The 27,452-nt window shown below is 43.0% G+C and overlaps 2 protein-coding genes across 8 annotated transcripts in view; one reads left to right on the top strand and one right to left on the bottom strand.

Moving 5' to 3' along the window:
- The window catches only part of STPG1 (sperm tail PG-rich repeat containing 1), a 29,251-nt gene extending 26,781 nt beyond the window's left edge, over positions 1-2,470 (bottom strand). Inside the window, exons 1-2 of the mRNA XM_088140972.1 lie at positions 2,385-2,470; positions 1,536-1,770 (exon numbers count right to left, since the gene is read on the bottom strand). Coding sequence (XP_087997098.1) covers positions 1,536-1,770; positions 2,385-2,470 — 321 coding nt within the window. The remainder of the gene's footprint in view (positions 1-1,535; positions 1,771-2,384) is intronic.
- On the top strand, positions 1,658-27,341 carry NIPAL3 (NIPA like domain containing 3). 7 transcript variants are annotated; one of them, XM_015887371.3, is made up of 13 exons: positions 1,659-1,787; positions 3,283-3,400; positions 6,342-6,591; positions 10,323-10,391; positions 10,479-10,650; positions 14,781-14,840; positions 15,552-15,697; positions 17,038-17,134; positions 18,395-18,530; positions 20,100-20,188; positions 22,219-22,282; positions 23,113-23,207; positions 23,989-27,340. In XM_015887371.3, the coding sequence occupies exons 3-13, from the start codon at positions 6,499-6,501 to the stop codon at positions 24,186-24,188; spliced, it is 1,221 nt and encodes a 406-aa protein (XP_015742857.1). In that variant the 5' UTR covers positions 1,659-1,787; positions 3,283-3,400; positions 6,342-6,498; the 3' UTR covers positions 24,189-27,340. The 7 variants fall into 7 exon arrangements, with proteins under 7 accessions (XP_007424146.1, XP_007424143.1, XP_087997090.1 ...); XM_007424084.4 differs by lacking the exon at positions 3,283-3,400 and having other exon boundaries at positions 1,658-1,787; positions 15,576-15,697; positions 23,989-27,341; XM_007424081.4 differs by lacking the exon at positions 3,283-3,400 and having other exon boundaries at positions 1,658-1,787.
- Positions 27,342-27,452: the final 111 nt, after the last annotated feature.

The following is a 27,452-nucleotide window of genomic DNA, read 5'->3' as shown; positions in this document are numbered from 1 at the left end:
TCCCAGGGTATATCCATTAGGTTAGAGTAGCACAGATTTAGTCTAGCAAGATTCTGTCTACATGGTGTAAGCAATAAAAGAACTGAACTTGGCTGGACTGTTTCCCTGTTGTTCCTGGGCTGGGCCTGACAGCATTGCAAGATTGTTTGTGAATTGCATTACATGGCACAGGGCCTGGTTCCTTGAGGGACCCCTGTCCCCCATAACATCTGCCCAACAGATTCAATCCAGCAGGGTTGGCGCGCTCCGGGTTCCTTCAATGAAACAATGCCATCTAGCAGGACTCCAGAAGCGCCCCTTCTCTGTAGCAGCGCCTGCCCTCTGGAATGAGGCTCCCCCTGGGATTCAGATGGCCCTGTTCTGCTGTTCGTCAGAAGAGCTGTGAAGACCTGCCTCATCACCCAGGCCTTCACTAAGAGAGAGTGAGACTGTTAGCAAAATTTGAGAGTTCCTGACTCTCCCCAATTAGGATTCAGTCCGGCACAAGATCAGACACAAAAACACCAGCTGAGATTTTAAAGTTTTATTGAAAGCAGCCCAATAGAGTCAGCTGGGGTCTCCCCTTAAGGCAGAGAAGCACACCGATCACACTCAAAGAAGAAGATTTTATATGCATTTCTTACACAGAGATACAACAATTAACAAATTGATTGGCTAAAATTGGCATAAATTTGGGATCCTCCTCATTATTGGGGGAAACTAATCTTCCTGATGACCTATTGGTTGCTAGTCAAAGTTCAGGGCACCCCCTTTAATCTTCTGATATTTATTGTTTCATGAAATGCAGAGGCATCACCAGAGCAGCTAAAGGGTGTTCTGAAGGCTATCAGATTGGGGTCACTTCCTCCCATATCTTTATAGCTTCGACACTTAAGGAGACAGAATGTCTGCCCAGTATTTTTCAACAATAACAGAAATGAGAGAAATTTGTGAAGGATCATGAACATTAGTTTCCTTGTCATCCCTTGGCTCCCCAAATGTAAGTAAATAAAGATGAGAGAAACTGAGAGCCCTTCCCATAAGGTTTCAAGACCAAGCAGGTTGAGAGCTGGTTTGATCTACTGCAGTGTTTCTCAACCTTGACAACTTTAAGATGGGTGGACTTCAACTCCCAGAATTCCCCAGCCAGCCTTGCTGGCTGGGGAATTCTGGGAGTTGAAGTCCACCCATCTTAAAGTTGCTAAGATTGAGAAACTGGTCTAGTGGTGAAGGCACCAGGCTAGAAACCAGGAGATTTGAGTTCTAGTCCCACCTGAGGCATGAAAGCCAGCTGGATGACTTTGGGCCAATCCCTCTCGCTCACCCCAGTCCACCTCACAGGTTTGTTGTTGTGGGGAAAATAAGAGCAGGAAGGAGTATTAGCTCAGTTCCCCGCCTTGAGTTATTTATAAAAATAAGACAGGCGGGATTAAAAAAAATCCCTACGACTCAGCCGCCTGCCGCCGCTCGCCAATGCTCCGGCTAATTCCCCCAGCGGCCACTAGAGGCCGCCCGACCCAAAGGCAGGCGCGCTGCTCAACCCGCCGCGGCGCTACCCGCGTCCAGCGCCGGAGCATCTCCCCAGCTGGACGGGCTGCTGCGAGGAAAGAGGAGCCGCGCCGGCTTCCGCCCGCTTTGGTCTCCTCCTCCTCCTCCTCCAGCCCGGCCGGCCCTTGCAGGGGCGAGGTATCCGGGGCGGTGAGTGGCGGCTTCCGGATCCAATCGGACGCTTGTTGTGCAGGGCGAGCCCGAGCCGGCGCTGCGTCTCGGCTGGGCTTGCAAACGCAGCAGCTGCAAAGCGGAAGCAGGTGAGCGTTGGGCGTTTTGCAGAGACTTTAGCTGGGACCGAAAGGGGGGCGGGGGCCATGCCGAGCCAGGGGTCGCCTTATTTAGCACTGAGGGAGCCACTGACGGGCGCCCGGCGGAGGACACTCGGGGTGGCGACGCTCTCGCTGTAAGAAGGGCTGGGGTGGAAAGTCCGCGGGGTGACGCGGAGGGTAGGTCAGCCCAGGAAACGGGATCGGCCTGGCTTTGGCGAAGTTTTCCTAGCGGAAGCCGGCCCGGGCGTGCGGGTGAGTTCCGAAGAGGCATCGCTCGGGGATGCGGCGCGCGTGTGTAACTCCGGAAGGGGGTATACGCAACGTGTGTCCATACAGTAGGCATGGATGGCTGTATTCACGTGACACCCTGTCCTGATTGCGGCATGCACCCATTTTCTGGGTTTCGCAGTGTTTTTGAGCTGTAAACTCACCCGGCGGGCTAATTCATCCCGTGAAAAAGAAAAGAAAAGAAAAAAAGAAACGAAGTAAAGGTAAACCAATTAAACAGAGCGTGCTCTGCTGTTAGGTTGGGGGCTGCCCTTGTTCGGGGTGTTGTGTGAACCGGACACCAACTGAATGCCAGACCCAAGTAGGTCAAAGCAGGAATCCTGGGGCCCCTGGATGTTCAGGGCCCCTGAGCTGGCTCGCTGCTGAGAAAAGATGCAAGGCATTGCGATGAAACACAGGCAGTGATTTTTTAAACTCTGATCCTTTGATTTCTTCTCTGATGTTTTTAAACTCTGATTTTTTAAAACCCCGAATGGAAAAGCTGAGATGAAGGGGGCTTGGAAGGAGGTGTCTTAAATTGGATGCACTGTGTTTTTGCAAAGAAGTATTCTCAGACCACAGTTCTCAAACATTTTGGTCTTGGGACCCCTTTACATTCAAATGGAGGACCCCAAAGAGCTTTGGTTTATGTGTTATATCTATCGATATGTACTGGGTTAGAAATGAAAACTGAGGAATTTTAAGACATTTATTTATTGTACTTCGCAGACCCCCTTTGAGAACCGCTGTCCTAAGAACCTGAAAGGGTCTGAGAACTGCACGGTTGAAAGTCGGGGGCTTACGGCTCGTGACTCATTGCAGGATGATCCAGACTTTCCTAAAGGGTTTGCACCGCCTTCTCCAATCTGGTGCCCTCCAGATGTGTTTGGGATCACAACACCCAGAAATTGATAAAGGTGCCCTGCAACGTCTGGAGGGCACCAAGATGGGGAAGCCTGAATTAATCAGAGGCACAGTGAGAAATGTCAGTTGCAGAATCTGTAGTGTGGATTTGGGTCAATGAGAATGCTATTTGCATGTTTGTAAACTCACCCAAGTATTTAGAATTAGGGATGGGCAGGAATCAACACACAATGCAGATCCTTGTTTGTAGGAGGACAATTATCTTGGGGATGTAGGGAGTGGGACTGGGGATATTCATCAAGCCTTCTCAGTTCTCTTATCTTAATGATTTAGTTGTTTTATTTATCGACAGATAAGGTCCCTTTTCTAATATTACTCTTCACATAGTTACAATGGCATAGACCAGGAAAGAAAAGATGCATCTATGGGACTTTTCACTGTTGACTCTTCACACAACATACTGAACCCAGGTCAGTTACAAAGGTGGAAGCTGTGTTGACATGGCATGCTAAGTTTGATGAAGTTTAACTTCAGGGGTTCCCCCCCCCCCAATAAGTTGTGTGAACCTCAGCTATTCAATTCACTCATGGTTCAGTACATTGGGTAAACCCAGAAAATGGGTTAATTCAGTAAACAGATAAAGCAGGTTGTGTGAATCCAGTTCCATCGTTGTGTTTTAGGGGGGAATCTGAACTACGAAACCTCTGTATACCATCTCCCTTTGTGACTGCAATCATCTAGCCAGCCTTTTCCAATTTCATGCCCTGTTCCATTGCTACTGGGAATGATGGGGGTTGGAATCCAGTATATCTGGCAGACCCAAGTTGAATAACACTGCTTTGCAGTGCTGAGCCCAGTTAACATAAGGGGAAAAAAGGAAGTCTGTCCATTGGCCTACCTTTAAAGCATGTTTACTTTGTCAGGCTGCTTTCAGAGTTCTTGAACAAAGATTGTTTTATCACATTTGAAGGAAGTCTCAGATTGAATCACCTACTCCAAGTTGGATCTGCAGTTCAGGGCACTTGCAGCTCTTCAGTGGATGCCAGGTTTTGCCTAAGCACTTCCAGTGAAGAAAAGCCCACCAACTCTTTCCAAACAGTGTTTACGCTTAGAAAGTTTCTCTCCAAAACCTGTTTCCCTGCCGTTTTGTCTCCTGATCTTGGTCCTGTCCACTGGAGCAAAAAGAACAAATCTTTATTTTCAGCATGACCCCTCTGTGGAGGTTTCAAGAAAGCAATCAGATCTCCCCAATCATTTCTTCTGGTTTAGCCCAGTGCCTTCTAGCAGTGGCAGATGCCAAGGAGTGAAGCTGGAGCTTTCTGCACTCCAAGCCTGTGCAGATGGATAAAGGGTGGTTCCTGTCTAAAGACCCGGGCAACAGAGAATCCATAGGATTTGGTGTGTATTTGTACTAAAATCCCAGTGCTATTTTATGGGCCTGGATTAGTTTGCTAGCTTCAATTCTTACCGTTGCAAAGGGAAATTCAGGAGAAAAACGAATCAGGTGGCTTCAAAGCAGAACAAAGTAAATAAATCAAATACTGTAACATGTTTTCCCCATTTTTCTCCCCTGTTTCTTTGGGGGAAGATCTCTCTTTTTTTCTTAGTTTCTCCATTTTTTCCCCCAGGCCTGCTGCTCTCTCAGTGTGGCTGGTGGTGAGAAGGAATAAAAGTTGCAGCTTAGGAACCTCTGGAGGGTTCAGGTTGCCTCCTGCCTGCCTTACAGAAACAGTTGCAGACAAGACTAGCCTTCGAGACAGGATGCTTAATAGGGCTGTGCACAGCGCTTCTTTGGATCCGGTGGGATTACGAGGCAGCAGCAAAGCTCCAGGGAAGGACAAAGCACCTGTTTATCCTGCAGCCCAGCCTGCTGCGTTGTGGTAGCCGAGAAAGGGCTTGGTGCTCCCAACTCCTTATTAGCAGCTGTTTGTTCCCCCTCCTGGAACTGCAGCCCTGACTTCCTGCAACCTACAGCTTAGGCCTTCAAAGCATGTCACGTAGGTTACTTTGGCACACCTTGCACAGGCACATGAGGCCGTTGTTATTACTAGGGCTACCCAGTGCTTCGGGCTGGATTCCCAAAGATGCTTCCGAATGCGAGGGAGCGTGAGTCAGCCGCTCATTAAAGCACAGTCCGGGAGCAGACCTGGCTGCTTTAATAAGTCTCCTGCAAATGCTGTGCTAACCCTCCATTGCACTCCAAAGCCTCCTTTTGGCATTGAATCCAAGACATTGCCCGGTCCTAGCTGTTAGCCTCATCTTGAGAGGGCTGAGATTCTAACCCAGAATGTTGGTTTCTTTGGTTTTGGGTTAGTGTGGTACAGGAACCCAACCACTGTGGTTTCAAACTATGCTTTATGCCAGAAGAAGGCAATTTGGGGGATGGCAGGTGAGTTTAGAATTTGAAGGGGCATGTAAGCAAGCTGGTAACATTGTTCTCTGCCACTGCCATTGTCCCTGAGGACACTGCCCATCCCTCTAGTTTCTCTTTGCTTCTGGACAGGAGAACGCACACTGCATGGATTTCCATTTTTATTTTCTAAGAATGCTTCTTGAATCTAACCCATTCCTCTAAACAAAGACAAAACAAAAATATTAGACAAGCTCTGGGGTGCCCCAGGTTCAAGTCTGTCCTCAGCCATGGAAGCTCCCTAGGTGACCTTGGGCCAGTGCCTCCCTCTCAGCCCAAGAACCAGATTGGAATAGTGATGAAGGTGCTGGACTAGGAGTGGGGAGACCCAGATTCAAGTCCACCCTCAGCCCTGGAAGCCCACTAGTCAACTTTGGGCCACTCTATCTCAGCTGAACCTACCCTGCAGGTTTGTTGTATGGAGATTTGTGGAAGAAGTGATACATACATCTGTATGTTGTGCATATAAATCTATATAGGCAGGAAAGCTAATTAGTTTGGAAAGCCAGGTTGCTGTTGCGGTCTAGGCATGAGGAAACCCAGATTGAAGTCAGCTCTCAGCTATGGAAGTTCTTTAGGTGACTTTAGACCAGTCTTTCCCTAAGTGCCATTGTAGTGCTGTAGTGAAGGTGCTGGACTGGGAGCAGGGAGGCCCAGGTTCTAGTCCCCCTTCAGCCACAGAAGATCCCTGGGGGACTTGGGGCCAGTCCTTCTCTTTCAGCCCAACCTACCTTCCCAGGGTTGTTGTTGTGGTGAAAAATAGCAGGAGGGAACGCAATGTCTGCCACTTTCAGCTGCTGTACTGAAGGTGGGATATAAACTTAATAATTAATTAATTAATTGGAGCCAGGGCTTCCATGCTATTTCAAAGCTCTCTGACAATCAAGCTGAAAATGTAAACTCATTACAAATATCATTAATGCATTTATCCAATATAATCCTCTTTCCTTCCTACCTAAATATGCCCTCTGGTTTCTCCTCTTCTCCTTAATTTTATTTAGGAGAGATGCTGACAATGAATCCACTTTCCCTGTTCAATCCGATTGCAATTATTCTCTAGAGGAGCCAGATGGGGGAGGAACCAGGGAGCATCTCTGGCCATCTCATTGATTTAAAGTGATGCTGAAGTTAACGCCAGAAATGTACAGATAACCTAAAATGGAGAAAGCAAACAGCCTCAGCCTGCAACTTCGAGAGTTGGTGACCCAGGCAGTCCCTCTGAAGGTCCACGAGGATTCCTTCTCTTACAAGGTAATTTCTTTTACCCTAAAATTTTCATTTCTGAGATCCACCCAAGGGGCCTGAGGTAGCACAAGAAGAGGATAGCTCAAAAACATTGAACGGGGAGCAGTTGCTGGGGAAAGAGTCATGTATACGAGATGGGTGGCCATATAAATTTACTAAATAAATAAAAGAATCAAGTAATGCAGCCTGTTTTGTTTTGTTTATAGGACCAGCTAAACAAAATTAAAATATTTCTCATTGCATTCTGAATGTGAAACATGGAGAAGTCTGCCTAGCCAGGAAACATTGATCTTTATAGGTGATTAAACCCTTGGAGGTTGTCATATCTGTTGTATTTAGTTTTTCCAATTTCTTGGCAGTTCAGTTTTTGGACCAAATTGCCTTTCAATCTAAACATTTCAAATGCTCTCTGAAATGATTTGGATCAGGCAGGCCTTCTTTCCTGAAATGCACATTTTCTGAAAACCAAAGGGGCATGAAAAGTGAACCCAAACCAAAATATAGTGGTGTGCCTTTTATTTAATATTTATTTAATATGGGAGACAACCAGGAAATCCCAGGAGCTGTTGGCTAGATTGGGACGTTGAAAAAATACCCTAGAAGACAGCAGCAAACAGGATTGCTGAGGCAATTACACGGACATGTTTGTGAACGTATCTGGAGTCCATCTTGTTTTGAGGTCATTGATACGCTTATTTTTACCTGTTTTCACATAAATGCCTATCTCTTGCCCAAAGAGATAGAGACTGGGAGACCTTTTTTTCTGTTTGTTTCTCATAATGTTTATTTTACTCAGAATCTGTTGAGAAGCACTTTTGGCAATTTGAGTAGGCCCATCAACTCTACAACTGCACTAGAGAGGAGAGACGACAGCCTCATGTTGAAGCCTTGACTGATGAGCTAATCTGAGCCGCACAGAGGGGGGTGGGGGGAGCAAGGGGAGACATGCAATATCAGCATGATGGAGATATTCCCCTAATTCAGAGCTGGGCAAGCTGCAGCTTGCAGTATTTAGGCAACTTTTCAACGTGCTGCCCAAATTCAGCGGTAAAGTTGCCAAAGGTCAGCTGTTTTGAGAGGTGAAGGTTGAGGGCCGGAAGCATTTTGCCTCCCAAAAGGCTTTTGCTCCCATTCCTCTCCAAAAATCCTGGGAAAAGGTAGACTGAAAAATTGTTCTACTCTCTAAAAACAAAGGGAGATGACCTTCACAGAAAGATGCAAGAATCATTACCTAGGCAAAGGGGGCTGAAGCATTCTTTAAGCTCTGGGAAACAAGATAATATTCGAAAGCAGCTGAGGTAGACACCTCCCTGATTCACTGAAGTATAAGAAGGAGGGGAGGTACACACAAGCAGATTCTGTTATCATAGCCAATCTCAATAAGTTCTGGTCTTCCTGTGGAGTTGATTTTTTGGTCTGGTCTACCTAATGGGGCTGACCTGCCCTTCCAATAATGTTATAATATCATCCAATAGTCTCCTGTAACCTTTTGGAAGGTCAGAAAGGTGACTTTTGGCCTCCAACCATCTATTCCATTCCACACTCAGGTAGGGAACAGAGGTTTATCCATGTCCTTTCATACTTCCAGTGTTTGGACCAGCCCAGAAATGCTGTGAGACTGGGGGGTAATATCTCACGTGTATCCCTGCTCCAGAGCTGGGAGGAAATCAGCCTTCAGCATGCCAACCAGAAGGAAGTAGCCTTGCTATAGCAACTGACGCAATGGGTGATTCCTTTTTTGTGCTTCATTTTTAAGTCTGGATTTAGGACCTCTAAGCCAAGGGCTAAGCAGCAAAGGATTCCTAGCCAGTGTAAATTTTTTTCTTTAATGTCCTAAATTGAAAGTCGTCAGCCTGGTTTTCCTTCCTGGTATGTTCAACTACAACTCCCACAGGCCCTTGCATTTGATCATGCTTGCTTAGGTTAATGGGGATTGATGTCCAAAGCATATGGATGGCATGTGCATGAGACACAAACAAGCATTACCTGTTCTGTCCAAAACTAGCATCTAAATGTTTGGATTACAGGGGTGCTTTTGGTCTTAGAATTCTTGCCCACATGAGTTTGGAAACGTGTGGACCAGCTTCCTCCAACCCAGTATCCTTCACTGGGTTGAACTTGGGCTTGATAGCAGTTCAGGCCCACTCAACGTATCTTTGAGAGCATCAGGTTGGAAAAAGCTGACGTGGATTTTATGTTTGCCTGGACAATTACATGCTGCTTACAGGATTGTTATCCAAAGATCTTCATAACAATCTTGAAACAACCTCGTTTGACTGGTCTGGCAGCCATGGGAGTGAATAGAAAGTTTTGCTTGTCCAGGGGAGCTGATGTTTTTTTCTGGGCCATTGTGTGTTCAGTTGTATTCCTTAGTCTATGTTCTCTCACAACATCTCTGCAACTTGTTTCATGCCTCACACAAAGCTGTGGTTAATCTAAATGTCATTTGCTGAATAGGCTATTATCGGTTGGGGTCCCCCATTATACTAAGCCATAAATGCACAAGGTACTTAAGTGTGAACCCCTGAACATTCCCCCCAGGGAATCTACATATGCCAGTTGCCATCAACAAATCATTTTCCTGCTATCTCCACTGATAAATATTGTGTGTGAGAGAGAGAGAGAGAGAGTGAGAGAAGAGGGAAAAAAGATAGAATATCTTTGGAAAAAAATGGAGTAGAAGTTTGCATGTCATAGAAAATATGCAAACCATCACATCCAAATTCTGCCAAATCATTTCAGATCAGCTGTGGTGATTGTTTAAATTGTTCCAGGTTTCGAATTAAGCAAAGTCTAGAGAGATCCCAGATTGATTTTATGGAACAAGTATGATAAAGTTGGGCAGATCTCCCCCTTCCACTCAACAGATCCTGGCATGGCCCTTTGAGAGAGGCCAGGTCAGGAAACAGATCCCACAAGAAATACTAGAACTCTGCTTTACTGATAGAGGCTATAATAACAGAATCTTGAAAGCCTGACAGGATTTCCCCTTCTCTCCTTTTTATACCAAGAGAGTCAAGGCAGGACAATCTTGAGTTTCTTTCTCACATGTTCCTGTTTTCCCAGACTAAGCTTGTGTTTTGCTAATGGATGCCATATACCTTCTCCAAGATCATCCCTGTGCTCCTCTACACTATCCCACCAGCCTACCTGCCCCAGATTTTTCCAAGGCTTTTCCTTCTTTCTCCTGCTAATTGCCACCATTGATGCAAGGTCTGGGTACGTCCTCCTTCCCCAGTTATGACCGTACTGTAGTCATTGTTTCTCAATATGGCAGATCAAACCGGCTCCAATTGAACAGTTAAATAACTAAATGACTTAAATCTGGTGATACTTATTATGGACTAATTTAATCCCATTTTTTTCTTCCCCACCCATTTTGAACATCTTGGGGGTGCCTGTCCCTCTTTTTGCAGAGCAGGTCCTGACCTGTTCAAAGGTGGGTATAGCCCTTAGTCCATCAAAGGTTGTGGACTTCCATCCTAAGTCATAAACTATGGTTTACAAGCTAGAAAGGCAGCATGTGGAGTGGTGAAACATAACCCACCTATATGTTCTTGGAACTCTACAGCTGATTTCACCCCATTGCTTTGGTTGGCAACTTACTTTGGGTCTTGTTTGGCGCACAAGGATAAGCTTAATTTAGTAGGGCAAATACACCTTCTCTGTCAAGTACAATATGTCTGTCTCACATCTACAGGAGCTGCATGTTTAATATCTGCGTTTTTTCTCTGCAGGAAAATCTGATTGGTGCCTTGCTGGCTATTTTTGGGCACCTCACAATCAGCATTGCTCTCAACCTCCAGGTGAGTTGAGAGAAAGAAAAAGAGGATTCCAGAGCCGACAAGGTAGATGGCCAATGGGTCTTCTCATTCTCCGTTGTCTTCCCCTAGAAATACAGCCATATCCGGTTGGTGAGTTGCAAAGAGTCTAAGGCTTACTTTAAGACCAAGACGTGGTGGTGTGGTTTGTTCCTGCTCTGCCTGGGAGAATTGGGGGTCTTCTCTGCCTACGCTTTTGCCCCCCTGTCCCTGATAGTGCCTCTGGGGGCAGTATCTGTCATAGGTAAGTCCCTCAACATGTCAGCTCTTCAAGGTAGACCAGACTAGGAATCTAGAGTCATGACTTTTATTATTATTTTTTTTATTTATTTATTCGTTCAATGTATATAGCCACCCAGTTCACATATGTGGCTCTAGGCAGCTCACAACTAAAAAAAAAAAATAAACAATTACAAATAAGCAACTAAAATGAAAACCGTTAAAAAACCAATTGAAACAGTTAATACTTTATTTGCAGGAAAGTACAATCCATACAATAACTAACAATACAGCCAGTTTTAATTATAAGGTTATAGGAACAGAATCTTGCAAATCTGAATGCAGCTTCCCCCTCCCTTCCTTTATCTTCCTGAGAACTAGGGAGGGGCTTGTCTGAGATGCTTACTCAGGTTACAGTTCTGGCCTGGACTCTTGTTTCTTTTATCCATCTTGGTTGCTGCTTTTCCTCCTGTTCCTCAAGGTTATTCCTTCTGCCCATTGCAGTACAAGATGGACTTGTGCCTACAGACTCCTCCCATGGTGCTGTGTGATTTATGCACAATGATTTTGTAAAGTGCATAGAATATAGAAAAATGCAATGGTTGGTAGTCTATATCAATTATTTGCTTTGTAGCATCCTTCCCTCACCTCCTATGTAAGCAAGGTCAGATTGCCACGCAAGTAGCAAATCTTCATGACACTAAGCAAGACCCACATTTTTTAATCCTCCAGGACCTACAGGAAGCTTTGATCTGTAGGTCAGCTGTCCTCTGGTTATACTGATTTACTCAAGAATAAGAGAGAACCACCCCCCCGCAACATTCAGAGTCACACTGTTGTAGTAACACAAAAGGATAATTTACAGAGCATCCATGTCTTTGATGTAATTTACTGGGTATCTGTGCCTTTGATGAACGGATGGGTTGTGACTTCTCTGCTGTGGACAACCAGATAACCCAGTTCGAAAAGAATAACACCCTCTACTTCCTTATCTTGCTGATGGTAAATACAATGCAATGAGATGGAACCTATATTAAATCTATGTTGCTCTGAAATTGGGGATCTTGGCTTTGCTTGCTGGGACCTGATATTGCTGTATTCCTTTGCATTCCCAAGGACCAGTTTGGGATTCTCCAGTTGTTTGTCTTTCTTCAGAGATGAGTTTTTCCACCACCATGCCCATCAGGCTCCCGGCCCCACCTGACTTCTTGCCTTTTTTTTAAGAAGTCTCTTCCTTAAAAAATGGGAAGCTGGCATGCTGCGAACCATCCGTTTTCAAATTCATCTTTACCTCCAAGAATGGCTGTGGGGACCACACAGATCCCATAGCACCCTTAAGAGAATAAGGATGAAGGCTAGCTGAGGCCATCTGCCTCACACAGAAGTGAGAAAATGGCAGGGTAGCTGTGGTGGGACCGGAGGTGCAAGCAGTGGTTCATTTTTGATAATGATGTAACAGAGTGATCGAGCACACCCCTGGCATGTGTGAAGCTCCAGGTTCAACTCGGGGCATTTCCATTTGTTGGTCTCCCAGGCCTTAGGATAGGGCGGTTGTCAAGTTCCTTTTAGTTTAGCTTAATTTAGTCTGGTTTAGGATTGGGTGTTTGTTCTTCCAGTCGGATGTGTTCCCTTTTTATATGTATTGTTTTCCTTTCTTTATAATAGAGTTGCCCAGGAGTCAGACGGCCTCAAAACTGGGTTTATTATATTTATTTATTTAGCACATTTTTGTAGTTGCCTATCTCATTCAACAAGACTCTGGGTGGTGTACAAGCAACAAACAGTTAAAAGCAATATAGCAACCATTAAAACAACTAAACATAAATAAAAACTAAGATTGTGGGAGAACAGCAACTGCTTAAACACAATGTAGTCATCTTGCAGGCTCCCCAAGGTGGTTGGAAAAAACCCACATTTTAAAGGCTTTCTGGAAGATTAGGAAGGATGGGGCCAACCTCACCTTGGGAGGGATGATGTTCCAGAGGGCAGGGGCCACAGCAGAAAAGGCATGTTAAATAAATCATATTTATTTATTTTAATATTTTAGTAAATTAGTCATTTAAATTATTTGTCTATTTATTTAATATTAAAATAAATAATGTGGGGCTTTTGAACAAGTGATGATGAAGACGATTGTGCTGAGGATGATTACAGTTTCTATACCAGTGTTTCTTAAACGTTTTGCTCTCAGGACCACTTTTAAAATTATGGAAGACCCCAAAAGAGCTTTTATTTGTAAGGGTTATATTTATCGATATTTACCATACTAAAAATTAAAACTGACATACTCGTAGAATATTGATTGATTCGTGTAAAAATAACAATATTAAACCCATTAGATATGAACATAAATGAAATATTTTTCATGAAAAAATCCTATATTTTGTTAATTAAAAAAAAGAGAAGAGTGTCATGGTTTAAAATTTTTGCAAATACCTTCAATATCTGGCAAATGTGTGGGGTCTTCAGACCACGCTTTAAGAAATGCTGTTCCATACCACTCCATTTTGGGAGACTGAATGACAGCATTCACAGAATAATGTTCAAAACAAAAATCAATTAATACAACTATAAGCCAACAGCTTGAGGGCAGCAGGGTCTTAATTGTCCCCAGTTCTCCCTGTGAAGAGCCATGATTTTACAGCTCCTTGAAAATGTAGGAAGGAGCGCGTGGACTGGATATCTAGGGTAAGCTATTTCAAAGTAGGAGCAGGTATTTTATAATTACAGAAAGATCTTGGTTTTTTTTTTTAATATTTTCACTGAGATAGACTTTATTTTGTAAAGTTCTTTTTAATGTTAGAGTAAAGGGTAGTTTTTATTATGTGACTTTTTTAGATATTGGAATAAGAGGTGAATTTATTCTATACCTATACCTGTACCAAAGAAAGTCAGAAGCTACCTTTTTTGTACTTTTTTTATTTTCTTTTGATCACTTTGTATTTTACTGTTTTCTGAAATTTAAGAAAACATTTTACCTGGCAAAGTAGGAACAGGGTTATGTTCCTCGTGCTAAGCAATGTACTGTATTAAATAAAAATAAAAGTGCCCTAGCATGCTTTCATATTCAAACTGTGTCCATCAATTCAAAGCAATGGTTTGGAACCCTCTTCCCCAGTCTCTCTCAACCTTGGCAACTTGAAGACGTGTGGACTTCAGCTCCCAGAATTCCCCAACCAGTCATGCTGGCTGGGGAATTCTGGGAGCTGAAGTCCACACGTCTTCAAGTTGCTAAGGTTGAGAAACACTGCTCTTCCCTGTTGGAGAAAAATCTGTAAGCAAGAACTCCTGTATTTTCATCCCATTTTGACTTAAAAGTTGAAAATATTTGGCCTCAATCCAGTTTAAATGACACGCTAAAAGCTGAATCACAGTAAGGTTTAGTATGTTGTAAAAATGCATTATGTGCCTACCTAGGTATGGCTGGAGAGGAAGAGGAATTGGGAAATTGGGGGAAATGGATTCTCTAGATCTTATTCCTCCCACTCCGTTTTTTGGTACAGGTAGTCTCATTTAGTGACCATTCGCAGTTACGATAGTGATGAAAAAGTAACTTTGCAACCAATCCTCGTATTTACGACTTTCGTAGGTCTGTAAAGCAAAGGAAAGCTGAAGTAAAATCATAAGGTCGTGATGTTTCATTTAGCGACGACTTTGCTTAATGACCAAGTTGCCGGTCCCAATTGTGGTCGCTAAATGAGGACTACCTGTATTTCCTAGATCTTTGATGACTTTGTATTTTGTTGCTGCTTTGGGTCATTGTAATTTTTTTTCTGGCAATTGTGTTTGTAGCCGCCGCGGGAGTCGGGGGGTTGATGGGCTTTTTGTATTGCAGATTTTAATTCTGTAAGCCACATGGAGTCACCACGTGTGAGTTGGGCAGCCATATAATTTTGTTTAATTAATAAATAAATAAACTTGCCATGTGAGATTTTGCACCATAGATTTTTGTTCACTTGTGTATTGGGCCATTTAAAAGTCATCCTATGGCAAGTACTTCTCTGGGCAATAAGCAATCAGGTAATATTAAAACTGCGAAATACAACATCAACCAATCACTTGCACAAGTGAAAAAACAACCCCCTGAGCTTGAACTAATCAGACCCACTGTCTCTAGCATTTGCAAAGCTCATCGCTTGCTGTTTTCTCATTCAGCAAGCGCAATCATTGGAGTCATATTCATCAGGGAAAAATGGAAGCCTAAAGACTTCTTGAGTAAGTTACTGGATGCATTTTTAAAGAACTGTCAGCATGTTTCTTTAACTTTGCTTCCCTTGCTGCCTCTTGCATGTATTGTACCAATCAACAAGAATTGGTTTCTGGTACCTTCTGCTAAAAAATCGCATTGTTCTTGCAGACTGCTTTCTTTTTCCTGTTTCTTACCTGCTAATTTCTTAGGACTGGCTCAGCAGGAGCTGGCTCCTTTTTCATGATTTCAGAAAGGCTTAAGTCCTTACTTTCATTGGCTAACCAATTGGGTGGGCTGGTGGGTTTTGCATCTTGGACATCTGGAAGAAAAGGGGACCAAGCTGCCCCTGTCAATTTATACCCAGATCCTTGGGGGGCATATGTCTTTCGGCTTTCCTTCTTTTGCTGATCATTTTCATGACAGTGCCTGTTCTTATATTTTATTAATTTTAAAATCATTACCCTGTCCCGTTTTTTGTCATTTCCGAGTCCCTTTGTCGCTGTTCTGCAGAGAAAATGGGATGCCCACTTTAAATCAGCCAGCCCCTACTTAATTGTCCTGGCAGTGCAAGTCTCATTATCCTTAGCATGGAGTTGTCCTCCAAGCCATCTAAAAGGGTAGCCCAAACTACCTTCCCCATCTCATTTTTGTAACTAAGCATGTGTGTGGCTCAGGGCTGCTGTAGACCTCTGAACTAATGCACTAATCCGGCTTCTCCTGTCTTCTTCCTACCAAAGGGCGCTATGTTTTGTCCTTCGTAGGCTGTGGCTTAGCCATTGTTGGGACGTACCTGCTCATCACCTTTGGACCAAACAGTCATGAAATCATGACAGGGGAGAACATCACAAAGCACTTGGTCAGCTGGCCATTCCTTCTGTATATGGTAAGGCAATCCATTAAGTCGAGTCTAATCGGTGGTCGTCCATCCTCATCTCATTTCAGTGAGAGGACTAAGCCACGAAATGATGTTTTGTGCTTGCTCTGTGTTTACACGCTTCTTTGATCAAGATGAGTGTTTTTCAACCTTGGCAGCTTTAAGATGTGTGGACTTCAACTCCCAGAATTCCCCAGCCAGCCATGATTCTGGGAGTTGAAGTCCACACATCTTAAAGTTGCCAAGGTTGAAAAACATTGATCTAGAGCTTTAGTTTTAACTATGGTTCATTGAGTGAATCACAGGAGCTGAGTTTATACATCAAGCAAAACCCTAAATCATGTTCAGGCAACTCAGTCTCAGAGCTGTATGCAGTCTGGTAGTGGTGAAAATCAACAGACCAGTTGCTTATCTTCAGAAAGGTAAAGTAAATTCTAAAACAGGATGACTAGTTGAGAAAAATCAAGAATCCGCCCCAATACTTTACGGATGCAAACAAAGAAAACAATATTGTCACTTTCAACTCCAGATTTGTTAAGTGTGCTTCTCAGCCATCAAAAGGTTGATACACACACCCTTGCCATAAATCATCGTTTACAAATAACAATGATGGACTTACACATTGTATTAAGCCAAACCCAATTAGGCAACATTATGACTTAACATAATGTGATCCTAAATTGGGTTTTAGGTCTGCAGTTATAATGGATCCCTAAATAGCCTTACTCACAAGTAGATCCATATCCAGCTGAGTTTTCTCCTAGATGGTTGTGTTTAGACACAGATTAAGCCATTGGTTATTTCAACTCTTTGAGCAAACCAAAATTGGCCAAGCTCATTGTAATCATCTAGGGTTTACAAACGACAGAGGGTACATTCTTGGGTTGTTGAGAGCAGAAAGTTTAGTGTGGAAGCTGTTGGACTAGCATCTGGAAGACCCAGGTAGGGTGTCATTCAGGCTGAACACTGCACAAGGGAGCCACATTTGAGGGAATACCAGCAAAATACAAGGAGTCAGCAGCACTTCACTTTTGGGGCAAAACCACCAAAAATGAGCAATCTGCCGGCAGAAATAAACTGCACTCTGCCTAAATCAATCAAGTCACATTGTAGCTTAATGCAGTGTGTGAACCTAATCTGTAACTTGGCCCTCCTGAAAAGTCGATAGTTGGAATGCAAACTCGTGCTCCCCAGATTTCTGGGGAACTAAGGCACAGGGACCCCCTTGTTCATTTCCAAAAGGGAGATCTGTCTGTTCAGACTGCAAGGCCGAGAATGTGGAGAAAAAATTGGAAACCCAGCTTTATTCCAAATCCAGTGGCACTTCTCTGTTCTCTTCCCCTTCTTAGCTGCTCGAGATCATTCTGTTCTGCCTGCTTCTATATTTCTACAAGGAGAAGAAAGCAAACTATATTGTGGTGATTCTGCTCCTGGTAGCTCTCCTTGGTAAGCTCCTTTTCCACTTTAGGTAAAATAAATTTCAATACTGGATTGTTAAACCTTTGGCTTTGATTTGTCAAAGAAGCATGGTCATGTATGGTTTTGTGTGTGTGTGTGTGTGTGTGTGTGTGTGTCTTCTGATACATGTGTGTCTTTAAACAGAAATCCTGCAGTGGCTATGAATTTAAGAGAAGCAGAGGAAAGTAGGGGGGATCCACGTGAATCTTTATTCGCCAAACTGTAAAATTCCTTTCCCTGATAAATTCATTGTCTTTTTTCACCCCAGTGAAGCTTCAGGACATCACATATTTTGCTGAGCTTTTTGTTTTCATACTGAATGGTTTCTATTCTGCTCTTCTAAAGCATAACATTGATTTTCATTATTGGAACCACTCAATCAGGAATATGGAAGGAAAAAAAAGAGTCTGGAAGCACCTTTTCCAACTAACCATATTTAACCAAGCTTAGTAAGTGTTATTTATGTTTGGTTAAAAATGGTTAGTTGGAAAAAGTGCTTCCAGACTCTCTCTCTCTCTCTCTCTCTCTCTTTTGCTACCATAGACTAACACAGATGTTCTGTAATGGAACCAAACAGGTTTCCATTTCAGCTACTGTAATCATGGTGCATATTTCTATCCATGCGCCCACACACTATATATGCAGTCAGCTTTATTTTACTAAGAAATAACCTGAATGACATGTTATGAATGGTTTGGGGCACTACCACCAAATTGTTCAGGTATATCTATCTTGATCTTCTCCAGTCTAGTGCCTTCCATGCATGTCGGACTATACAATGCATAATTCCAGCCTGGTGAATTCCAGTAATCCAATATAGCTGAAGAGCATAGGGAAAGTTTGATCAAAGGCCCCATCATGGTCCTGTTTCTTTTATAGATAAACAAGAGCTTGCCCTTCTCCAAGAAGCTTAGTTTCAGTTCATCTTTCCCAAACTGGTTCCTTCTAGATGTTTGAGGGCCGCTGATCCAGGGCCCCTAGAGGAGTCAAATTTTATGTATTTATTTATTGGATTTCAAGGTTGACTCCAAAAAAACTCTGAGCCACAAGAAAGATGACTGCCTGGATGAAACCACATGAATAACATCCAGAAAAATAAATTCACCAAAGGCTGAGTTGAAGAGGGCTGAATAAGTCAAGTTCTTGTTCCTGTTCGTGGGATCTCTGCAGTCCCCACTATTGTTTTTTGCTCATCTTGTTTTGCTCGCTCTTGAGCAAAACAAGGGTTATTACCTTGGTGTTTTCCAGGTTCCATGACAGTCATTACCGTCAAAGCCGTTGCGGGCATGATTGTGGTTTCCATTCGGGGGAATGTGCAGCTGGGCTACCCAATCTTCTACATCATGGTGGTTTGCATGGTGGCGACAGCAGCCTTTCAGGCAGCGTAAGTGGAACCGAGCTTTCTTTCCCCAAATATGTGTTTTCCTCCTGCAGCTTGCCACCAAATGTCAAGGTAATTCAAATTTAATTAAAATGAATTATAGATTAAAAATAGAGCCTGTGCGGCAGGTGGCAGTGGAAACTAGGTAATTGCATTCTTGTTGCTGTTTCTGGCCAGAGATGGGTCTTTTAGTAGCAATTTAAATAATTTCCTGCTCTAAAGAGGCTTCAGGGCATTTGGGAGCATGCAGCTAAATGCCAGCTTCCCACATTTGTGGCTGTGTAGAAGAAGAGCCAGGCCCAGCAAGACAAAAAGGGTCCCCAGTCCAGGGGCTTGCTGGGAAACATGCTCAGACGGTGATGGAGATGCAGAGGATTGCTCCTTACATGTAGTAAGAGATGTTCTTCTGTATCTCAAGGTTCCACTTGTAACCATCATAGCTGATAGCCATTGATAGGTTGTGATAGCAAGGAATACTTAAAGCTGTTTCTTCTGCATCTGCTATCCAGGTGTTTTGGGCTTCCATCAGCCAGGCAATATTAGGAACTGACTTCTGAAATGGAACTGGAGAGATATCCCTGCTGGATCACACTAGAGGTCTATCACCTCCAAGATCCTTTTTGATATAGCAGCCAACTGTTTTGGAAGCCCACAAGCAGGACATTGTTATTAATATTTCCAGGCAGGTAGTCTCTCTTCCTGGCACCAGCACACAGCTACTGCGATTAGAAGCTGCTGGGATTTTCTCTAAAGCCAGCAAAAATGGTGGCTGTCACCATAATTATGATGGAAATGGATTCCATAGCTTGAACTGCATGTGGTATGAAGAAGTTATTCCTTTTCTCCTCCTGATCCTTCTACCGTTCAGCTGCATTGAACCCAAGGTCTTCAGCCTGCTCATAAAATCTATCTGTTTATGTGCTTTTAGCACAACCCGGTTTATGGATCATTTTTTCAAACAGCCTCATATTTTGACAGTATTCTTCATCACACCCCAAGGTCATCTTCTTCCCTTCTTCTACAGTAGCTCTAAAATGATACACTTGGAGAAGCTGTAACCAGAACTGCTTACAGTATGTCATAAATGCTTGGCAATATTTTGAAGTTCAAACCATTCACAGGTGCTGAATTTGGGGGCCCCATTTTTGGGGGAGAGCAGGGAGATGAAAGCCAGAGTCTTCCTGGAAGCAAAAGTTCCTATTCCCCTCCTTTAGACCATCTAAATCAGTGCTTTTCAAACTTGGCAACTTTAAGATGGGTGGACTTCATCTCCCATACTGGCTGGGGAATTCTGGGAGTTGAAGTCCACCCATCTTAAAGTTGCCAAGTTTGAAAAACACCATCTAAACCCTCTGAAATGAGCTGAAATTGCACCATGGAAATCTGCCTGCTTTGCCCCCCCAAATCAGCAGCTGAATCTCAAGGTGGTAGGATCTGTTTGTGGTTCATGACTTGTAAGTTTCCTATTTCTGTGCTGAAACATCTTTGGTTTCTAATAAAATGTTTTGCTATTTGTTGATTTATTTGCAATGCTGTCTGATTTTTTTCCTCCCACTGTATTTTTTTTCCTAGGTTTTTAACCCAAGCTTCCCAGTTGTATGACGCCTCCCAGATTGCCAGTGTGGGTTATATCCTGTCTACTGTGACAGCAATTACAGCAGGTAGATATGTATGAGCACATTAAAATGATCAGCAAATAGTCTGAAATGGATCTCGCCCCCTTCCCATCCCCAGGAGAGAATCTCTAACCCTAACACTTGCCTTGAAATGTATTTTTAATGCTTGAAATGAAATTGATAACAAGATGGTGTGGATCATTTGCTCTAGTTCGAAACTGTTTTTCCAGTGAGGTGGACATTTCAAATTAAGCCCATGTTTCTGATGCCTTCTCTGCTATTGGGTTGATTTCATTACATATCCAGCAGAGAGCACAAGTTACTTCTGTGTGGCTTGAGTTTCAGTCTTCGTATCCACCGCAGTTCTAATGGTGGTCGCCCTCAAGTCCAGGAAAAAAAATACCCAGAAAAAAGTTACTTATTTAAACATATAAAGCAGTGTTTCTCAACCTTGGCAGCTTGGAGATGTGTGGACTTCAACTCCCAGAATTGCCCAGCCAGCATAGCTGGCTGGGGAATTCTGGAAGTTGAAGTCCACACATCTCCAAGCTGCCAAGGTTGAGAAACCCTGATCTAAAGGGTTTAACCTGAGCTAGAATTCAGTACTAGGACTTGTTCTGTAAACTTTTAACTGAAATCACATAAAAGAAGTTTTCAGTTGTCTTTAATTAATTAATAGAATAAATTAATTTAATTAATAGAACTTTAATTAAGTGTTCTAAATAAAATACGAATTGGCTACCCCTCTGAAATATTAATTTTTAAACTAGACTCCATAAAACACGCCACAGCAACCCGGTTTGAATATAATGCAACACTACTATTTATTTATTTGAACAGATGTATATCACTGCCCATCTTGCAACAGCGACTCAGGGCAACTGAGAGAGCATTTCAAATGAAAATCCTCACAATACAAAATAAAGAACGATATAAAAAACACGTAATGGCAACCAGGGATCAATAGTAAATTAACACCCTCTCTGTGATGGAATGGACTTATGAAGGCCAGGCTCAGGGAGATAAGCGTGTTCTTAGTCCCCAACAGGAGCGTGGGAAGTCCAAGAAGATGAGGCTGGCACCTCCCTAAGGAATTCACGGTGTTGTGGCTTGCTGGCTTGGGAACTTGGGTTCAGTCTGGTGAGATTCCTGTCCTGAGGTTGAAGCTAATGAATGCAGCAGAACTGTATTTGCATTGTCTCGTGGAGTTCTTTGGGCTGAACCTGACACTCTCACAGGTTCAGTTAACCTCCTGAGCCCCACGCCTGGGGAAACTTCCAAATATTGAAGGGTTTCTGAAAAGCCAGCAGGGACTGAGCAACCAAATCCTGGGGGAGGGAGGAGGCAGTGAGATGTCAGTATATTCCAGAGGGTGCACGCTGCAACTTCCAGCCCTTCAAGGCTGCCAGACACAAAGCACTACAATGAATATTAGTTGTATCTTTATTGTACGGTTACGCTAACAAAATCTTGCAAGAGTGAAAGTATTTCTCCCCTCCTTTCCTTTTACTCCCCAGAAAACTAGGGAGGGTCCCTTCCGTGATGCTTCCCACACCTCTCCTCCTTCTGGGGGCCGAGACATCTTTTGCAGGCCTGTTGTCCCATCTGCGGCTCTTCCTCCTGCCTCCCAAGGTCGTTCCCATAGTCCATGAAAAGTACAGAAAAGGCCCACTTCCTGCATCCGCCAGTTCATACTTTCTAATAGAAGGAACCCCAAGCATGCCCCTCCTGTTGGACTTAATGGGAGAATTAATGGATTCTCATATTGCGCTAAACTAGAAACAAACGAACCCCAACAGGGCTGGCTGTTATGTGCAGGCCAAGGCCAGATGGATGAGTTCTGGAACATTGCTCCGTGTTTTTGAAACCTGATAGATCCTCTATGTGTGAAAAGCTTTCCGTTTCTTTTCTTAGTCGCTTAGTTGGCAGTCTTTTGAGTGATAAATATATGACATATCCGTGCACCAACTCTGTCTACTTGGATATGCTTTAATTTTGTTTATGCTGTTAACATTTTGCTAATCTTTGCCTAGCATTAGTTAAGAGGTTCTATTTAAAAAACCTTTTTTTCCCAGGTGCAACTTTTTATTTGGACTTTATCGGAGAGGATGTACTCCATATTTGTATGTTTGCCTTGGGGTAAGTTTGCCATGTTAATCTAGCTCATGGGCTCCGGGTACCCTCTGTCTCTTGCATTTGCCTTTTCCCTGCTTGGCTAGGTGGTTCTTCTTCTTCTTTTTTAATGTATTATGGCTATCTGAAGGCTACCTTGTGCATCTCTTTCTACTGACATGACTGCATATGGAAAAGCTTGTCAGTTCAGAGTTGGGAAGTCAAAGGACCTTTTTAGGGGTGGAGAAGTCCAAGAGCTCTTATTCCTGGAGAGGATGCATAAGAGCAGGGGGTGCTGTTCCTTTGAAGAACATCAGAGGCACATGTCAGATCTTCACCTTCCTTTCCTCTCCCCTGGGCCTGTATCAGCTACACTGCGAGGAGGAGGAGGAGGAGGAGGAGGAGGAGGAGGACTTTCTGCTAAGTCTCCTGATGCTCTTCCTTTTCTTAGGAATTTATTTTTAGCTGGTGCACAACTACCCTGAGTGAGTGAATGAGGTCTCAGTAAATTTCTCTGAGGGCAAGAGGGGCGCTTCAGCCCTCCCCATGGCTTTTGCAAAGAATTAAATTTAGTTAGAACTCTTTTTGACATTCCTGCTCTTCACAAATGCTTCACTTGTACCCTGAATAGTCTTATAAAAGCATCTGGGAATGTTTACTATATTGCTTTGCCCTATGAACTGTCTTAGCATGTAGGAAAGCAAACAGCTTTTTGAATGTCTTGTTGTCAAAAGAAATCTGATGATTCACTTTCTGTCAGGTCACCGTGTAGCTGACTAAGATTTTTAACTGTCACCACTTCCTCTCTGCCATCTGTTTCAAAATTCTTTTTCTTGTCCTTTTAAAATCTCTTTCAGATGCCTCGTTGCATTTTTAGGTGTCTTCCTGATCACTAGAAACAAGAGGAAATCGATCTTTTTTGAGCCTTATATCTCCATGGATGCAATGCCAAGTAATCCTAAAATCCAGTACCTTTTTAATAAGCCAGTAAAAACTGACAGGCTTTTGAAAAAGTTAGTCTATTCCATCCCCCACTCCCCACTTTATTATTTGGTTGCACCACTTGCTCTAGATCAGGTACAAAAAGTGGGGTGCATAAAAGTATGGATGAGACCGTTTCTTGGTCCTGGTTATGTTGATGTCATGAGTGTTCTTGATGTAATTTATGTTGTTTCTCATTTTGATTACTTTCCTTGTTCGTTCTGCTTTTCTCCTGTTTTAACAGTTAGCCACCCAGAGTCGTAGATATGAGATGAGTGGCCAGATAAATGAGTTTATTAAATAAATAAATACATTTTCAGAGTCCCCCTTCATCCATTTTAGATTTGTTTTGGAGTGTTGAGGGAGGAGTTTAAGGGGCAAAAAGTTGCTTTAGGCCTTGCAGAGGATGAAAACACTAGCTCACCCCTTAGGAACCCAGGACCAAATGCAGCATTCTGACTTGAGAAGGAGGTCCATAACTTGGGTATCTCAGTAGATGCTTGGCCTCTCTTCTCTCTCTCTCACCTTCTCTTAAAGTGTCCCAATCCTGCTGCCCTCCAATGTGATGCAACTCCAGTTCCCAGACCAGCTAGGTCTCAGAATGTAGGCTTTGGGGATCAAGGCTTTCGAAGATGAAATTAGAGTTTAGGTAGATTAATGGAAGTGGCAAGTTAAAAGGGAGCAAATGAGTTTCTCTCTGTTTTCAAGTCTCTACATTTAAAAGCCACCTTTGTCCTTCCCTCGGTCTTCAGGCATGCAGAATCTGCACGACAACGGAACTGCAGTTCAACCTGACCTCAAAACGTCTTTCTCCTACGGCGCCTTGGAGAACAATGATAGCATCTCAGAAATTTACACTCCTGCAACCTTAACTGTTGTCCAGGAAGAACATGCTTCCACAGGAGCCTCTGCACATTCCTGCCAGCTCATGGCGCACAGCAAAAGCGAGTGAATGCTCTTTGAAGGAATAGCGTAGGTGTGACTGTCTATTTATTACCCCTCCCTTTGTCTTATTTCACTCATTGAGCCCAAAAGGCAGCTGAAGTAGGGATGAACTCCTATAATAAGCCTAAAGAAAAAAAAACATGCTCATTAAGAGTCATGTACCTGCAGATACAGACGTATTCCACGTTAAGCTGAATTGCATTGGGATCTGAACAGCTGCATCAAAGGAAATGCGAAGGCATTAGAATAGCTAAATAGGCCTTAAGTAGGTGAATACAGATGCTCTGTTACAAAGCCGTGGTTTCATTGGGATAGTCGTATAGGGCAGCTCTACACCAAGAATTTTGTGTCTTTTAAAATCAGACAGAATGGTATTCTCCAAGAAGTGCGTATTGGGCATTCCCCAGGCCGAAAACAAATTCTTTCCCCTTTTCCTGTTGCCGTGGCTAACCAGAGATGTATTGATGCAGTTCACCAGTATCCCCTCTGTTTCATTTTGTATATCTTGTTGCCCCAAGCCTGGGAAAGGGGGGGCAGGTTACATTTCAAGTGTTCCATTATCCTGGTCAAAATGTTTGGTCGCACAGTGCAGCATTTTCTCCCATGATAGTCACTGAAACTGACTATCATGGGAGAGTCAGCAGCATAATTGAAGATGCATCGCCCTTGAGGACTCATGTCTTTTGGATCGGTACACATCATGATCCAGTTTGGGTCCAACATTGGTCTACAACCCCAGGTGTTGAGAATGCGATGATGCATGTTTGGCTAACCCAAAGACTACCATCTTGGAATCCTACTGTTTATGTCTGTGGTTTTAATAAGTGCCCTGAATATGAATTTCTGCACTGTGATGTTCTTTGCATTAGGCCTGGTCTTCATATTTATCAGATTGGGGCAATTCAGGATGAATTGCATCATTTCATATTACTGTTCGGAGGCTGCATTTGAATGCTCCTTTGTGGATTAAAAATGCTTCCCTGCAAATAAAAAGAAAGCCAGCTTCTGCAGGCGACAGAGAGTTGTGACCAAAACATTCTTCCTTCTTTCCTGCGTGTGATATTTCCATTTATATGTGCAGGAATTATTTATATGGGGGAGCATTTAAAAAATCTGGTGCTTCAGCCTTCAGTCTACAGTACTGCAACCTGTTCTGTATCTCATGCTATTGTGGCTGTAGGCAAAGACATTTTTTTTCCTGCAAGTTTTTGTTTTTTTAAATACATATTAGGGTTGTATCTCCTTCTCCCCAACAGATGACAATGCTTAGACGACCTTGGCTGATCTTAAAAAATCTTAAAAAGCTAAGCTGCGTTAGACCTGGTTGAGGATGGAAGACCAGTGAGAAAATCCTAGAGTTGTAGGATGTACTGGGAAATGTAAAAAGCACCCCAGAAAATATAGAAAACCCACTTCCATAATGTGGTCAAGAGGGAGGCTTCTCACTTTTCAGATTTCCATTGGTTGCCAGTTGAGATGAATAGGTTTCAACCCTGGCTTCTTGGAAGAATTAACACGAATGTAAACTTTGCTGCAGTTTTCAATGCCCTCTGGAGTCTGAATGGAGCACATCATAGCATTTTGGCATAGTTCCACGGAGTGATTTGCACTTAAGACCCATGGAGACCCATGAGCAGTGTGAAATAGAGGATGTTTGTTCTGTGTTGAAAAACTGTACTGTTCCCCCCCCCCATTTTTTTTTAAATTCTTACTGGTTTGCACTGTTTGGAAAAGGTTTGAGCAGAGAGCACGATTTAAAAGAAGATGGCCCAAGTAAATGCCTTGAAGCCAAAAATGAATTGAACTAGAGGAGGTCAGTAATTAGACTCTCTTGAGTTCTCTTTAAAGAAGTCAAAGAGTTGGCTGTCATTCTGAGTAAAAATGCTTGGTCAGGGGACAAACATACCCAACTTTTTCATTGTGTTCAAAGCTGGAGGATTGGATCTTGGAGAGCTTGTGTTGTGTCCTACATCTTTTTCCCTTCCTTGTCAAGTGTAATTGATTGTTTGGGCACTTACGCTTCAGGGAGACATCTTGGCAGTTCCCTCTGTTGATGTCTGCTTCAGAGGGGGAGCAAGTTACTAGATTGTTTAAAAACAAATCCTGCAAAAGATAAAAGTCTGAAAACAATTTTGTGGCAGGGAACTTTAATATACATGGGGACAAATAATTATATTATTGTCTTGGCTCTTAAGCACCAAAAAGATTTTATACAGGTATTCCATTCATCTTTTTTCTTAATTTTTTGGGATTGACTTTTGTTTTTCTGGTTGGGAAATGCTACATTTCAAAGAGATGCTTCTTGTCCCTGAGGCTTTCCATATTGCATGGCTCTTGACACTCTAATGTAGGCCTGATAGTCTTTTGAGCACCTGCAACAAATGTCTTTGGCCTGATCTGAAAATCAGTACAGGAATGGGGTGGACTGAATTTACTGCCCAATTACTTGAGGAGAGAAGATGACACCTTGGAAAAACCTCTTTTGGATCCCTGGGATTCCAGGATGATCCATACTCAAGATCCATCATATACTGAGACTCCGTATCTGTTCTGAGAAAGGCTTTGATTCGATCACCTTTAGTAGACTGGTTGTTGTTTCTGTTTCCTTTTGTATGCTCCCCAATGCCACCGTCATCTAAAACAATGTTTTTCAAACTTGGGAACTTTAAGATGTGTGGACTTCAACTCCCAGAATTCTCCAGCCAGCATCTTAAAGTTCCCAAGTTTGAAAAGCACTGATCTAAAACATCCTTAAAATCTTCAGCTTTCTTTTTGATTATTGCTTTGATATCTTCTGGAGATATCTATAGAGAATGGGATTTCTTTCCATGCCATCAAATCTTCTCTAATAGCATATTTATATTAAATATTTATATATTTAGGGGTAACTGCAAAGGAGAGAAAAAAAACAACATCCTGGGTAACTGATCTGGGGATTATTTTCTGAGCATGAATTGTTTGGGAATCTCTCTTCAATTCTTCTCGTGGAGACAGCTAATAAGTCAAGGTCTTTTTCAGGATGATAACTAACATACTTCTTGTCTCACTGACTTCTAGAATGTCAAACACATCTGTTGACTGAGTGTACTGTCTTCACAATGGTATGTGTAAATTAAACAGAGCTCTATGACATAAAGACGGAGAAGGGCATCTTTTGTTCAAAGGAAGCATTGCACCCAGCGGGTGGGGAAATAAATTGGATGAGAAGCCATCTTGAGGACCATATGGGTAGAAAGGCAGGCTAGATGGTGAAATAAGTCATGAAAGCGAG

Source organism: Python bivittatus, unplaced genomic scaffold, assembly GCF_059951505.1.
Source record: "Python bivittatus isolate LINGU-HERP-01145 unplaced genomic scaffold, Pbiv_v1 ctg000250_np1212, whole genome shotgun sequence".
In the NCBI taxonomy this organism is placed as follows: domain Eukaryota; kingdom Metazoa; phylum Chordata; class Lepidosauria; order Squamata; family Pythonidae; genus Python; species Python bivittatus.
This window is presented reverse-complemented; position numbering and strand designations above follow the sequence as displayed.

Bases quoted from the DNA above. Each gene is read 5' to 3' on its own strand.
- NIPAL3 (XM_007424081.4), top strand. From the start codon at position 6,499: ATGGAGAAAGCAAACAGCCTCAGCCTGCAACTTCGAGAGTTGGTGACC. The intron at 6,592-10,322 runs GTAATTTCTTTT...TTTTCTCTGCAG, and splicing joins AGGATTCCTTCTCTTACAAG to GAAAATCTGATTGGTGCCTT. The intron at 10,392-10,478 runs GTGAGTTGAGAG...GTCTTCCCCTAG, and splicing joins GCATTGCTCTCAACCTCCAG to AAATACAGCCATATCCGGTT.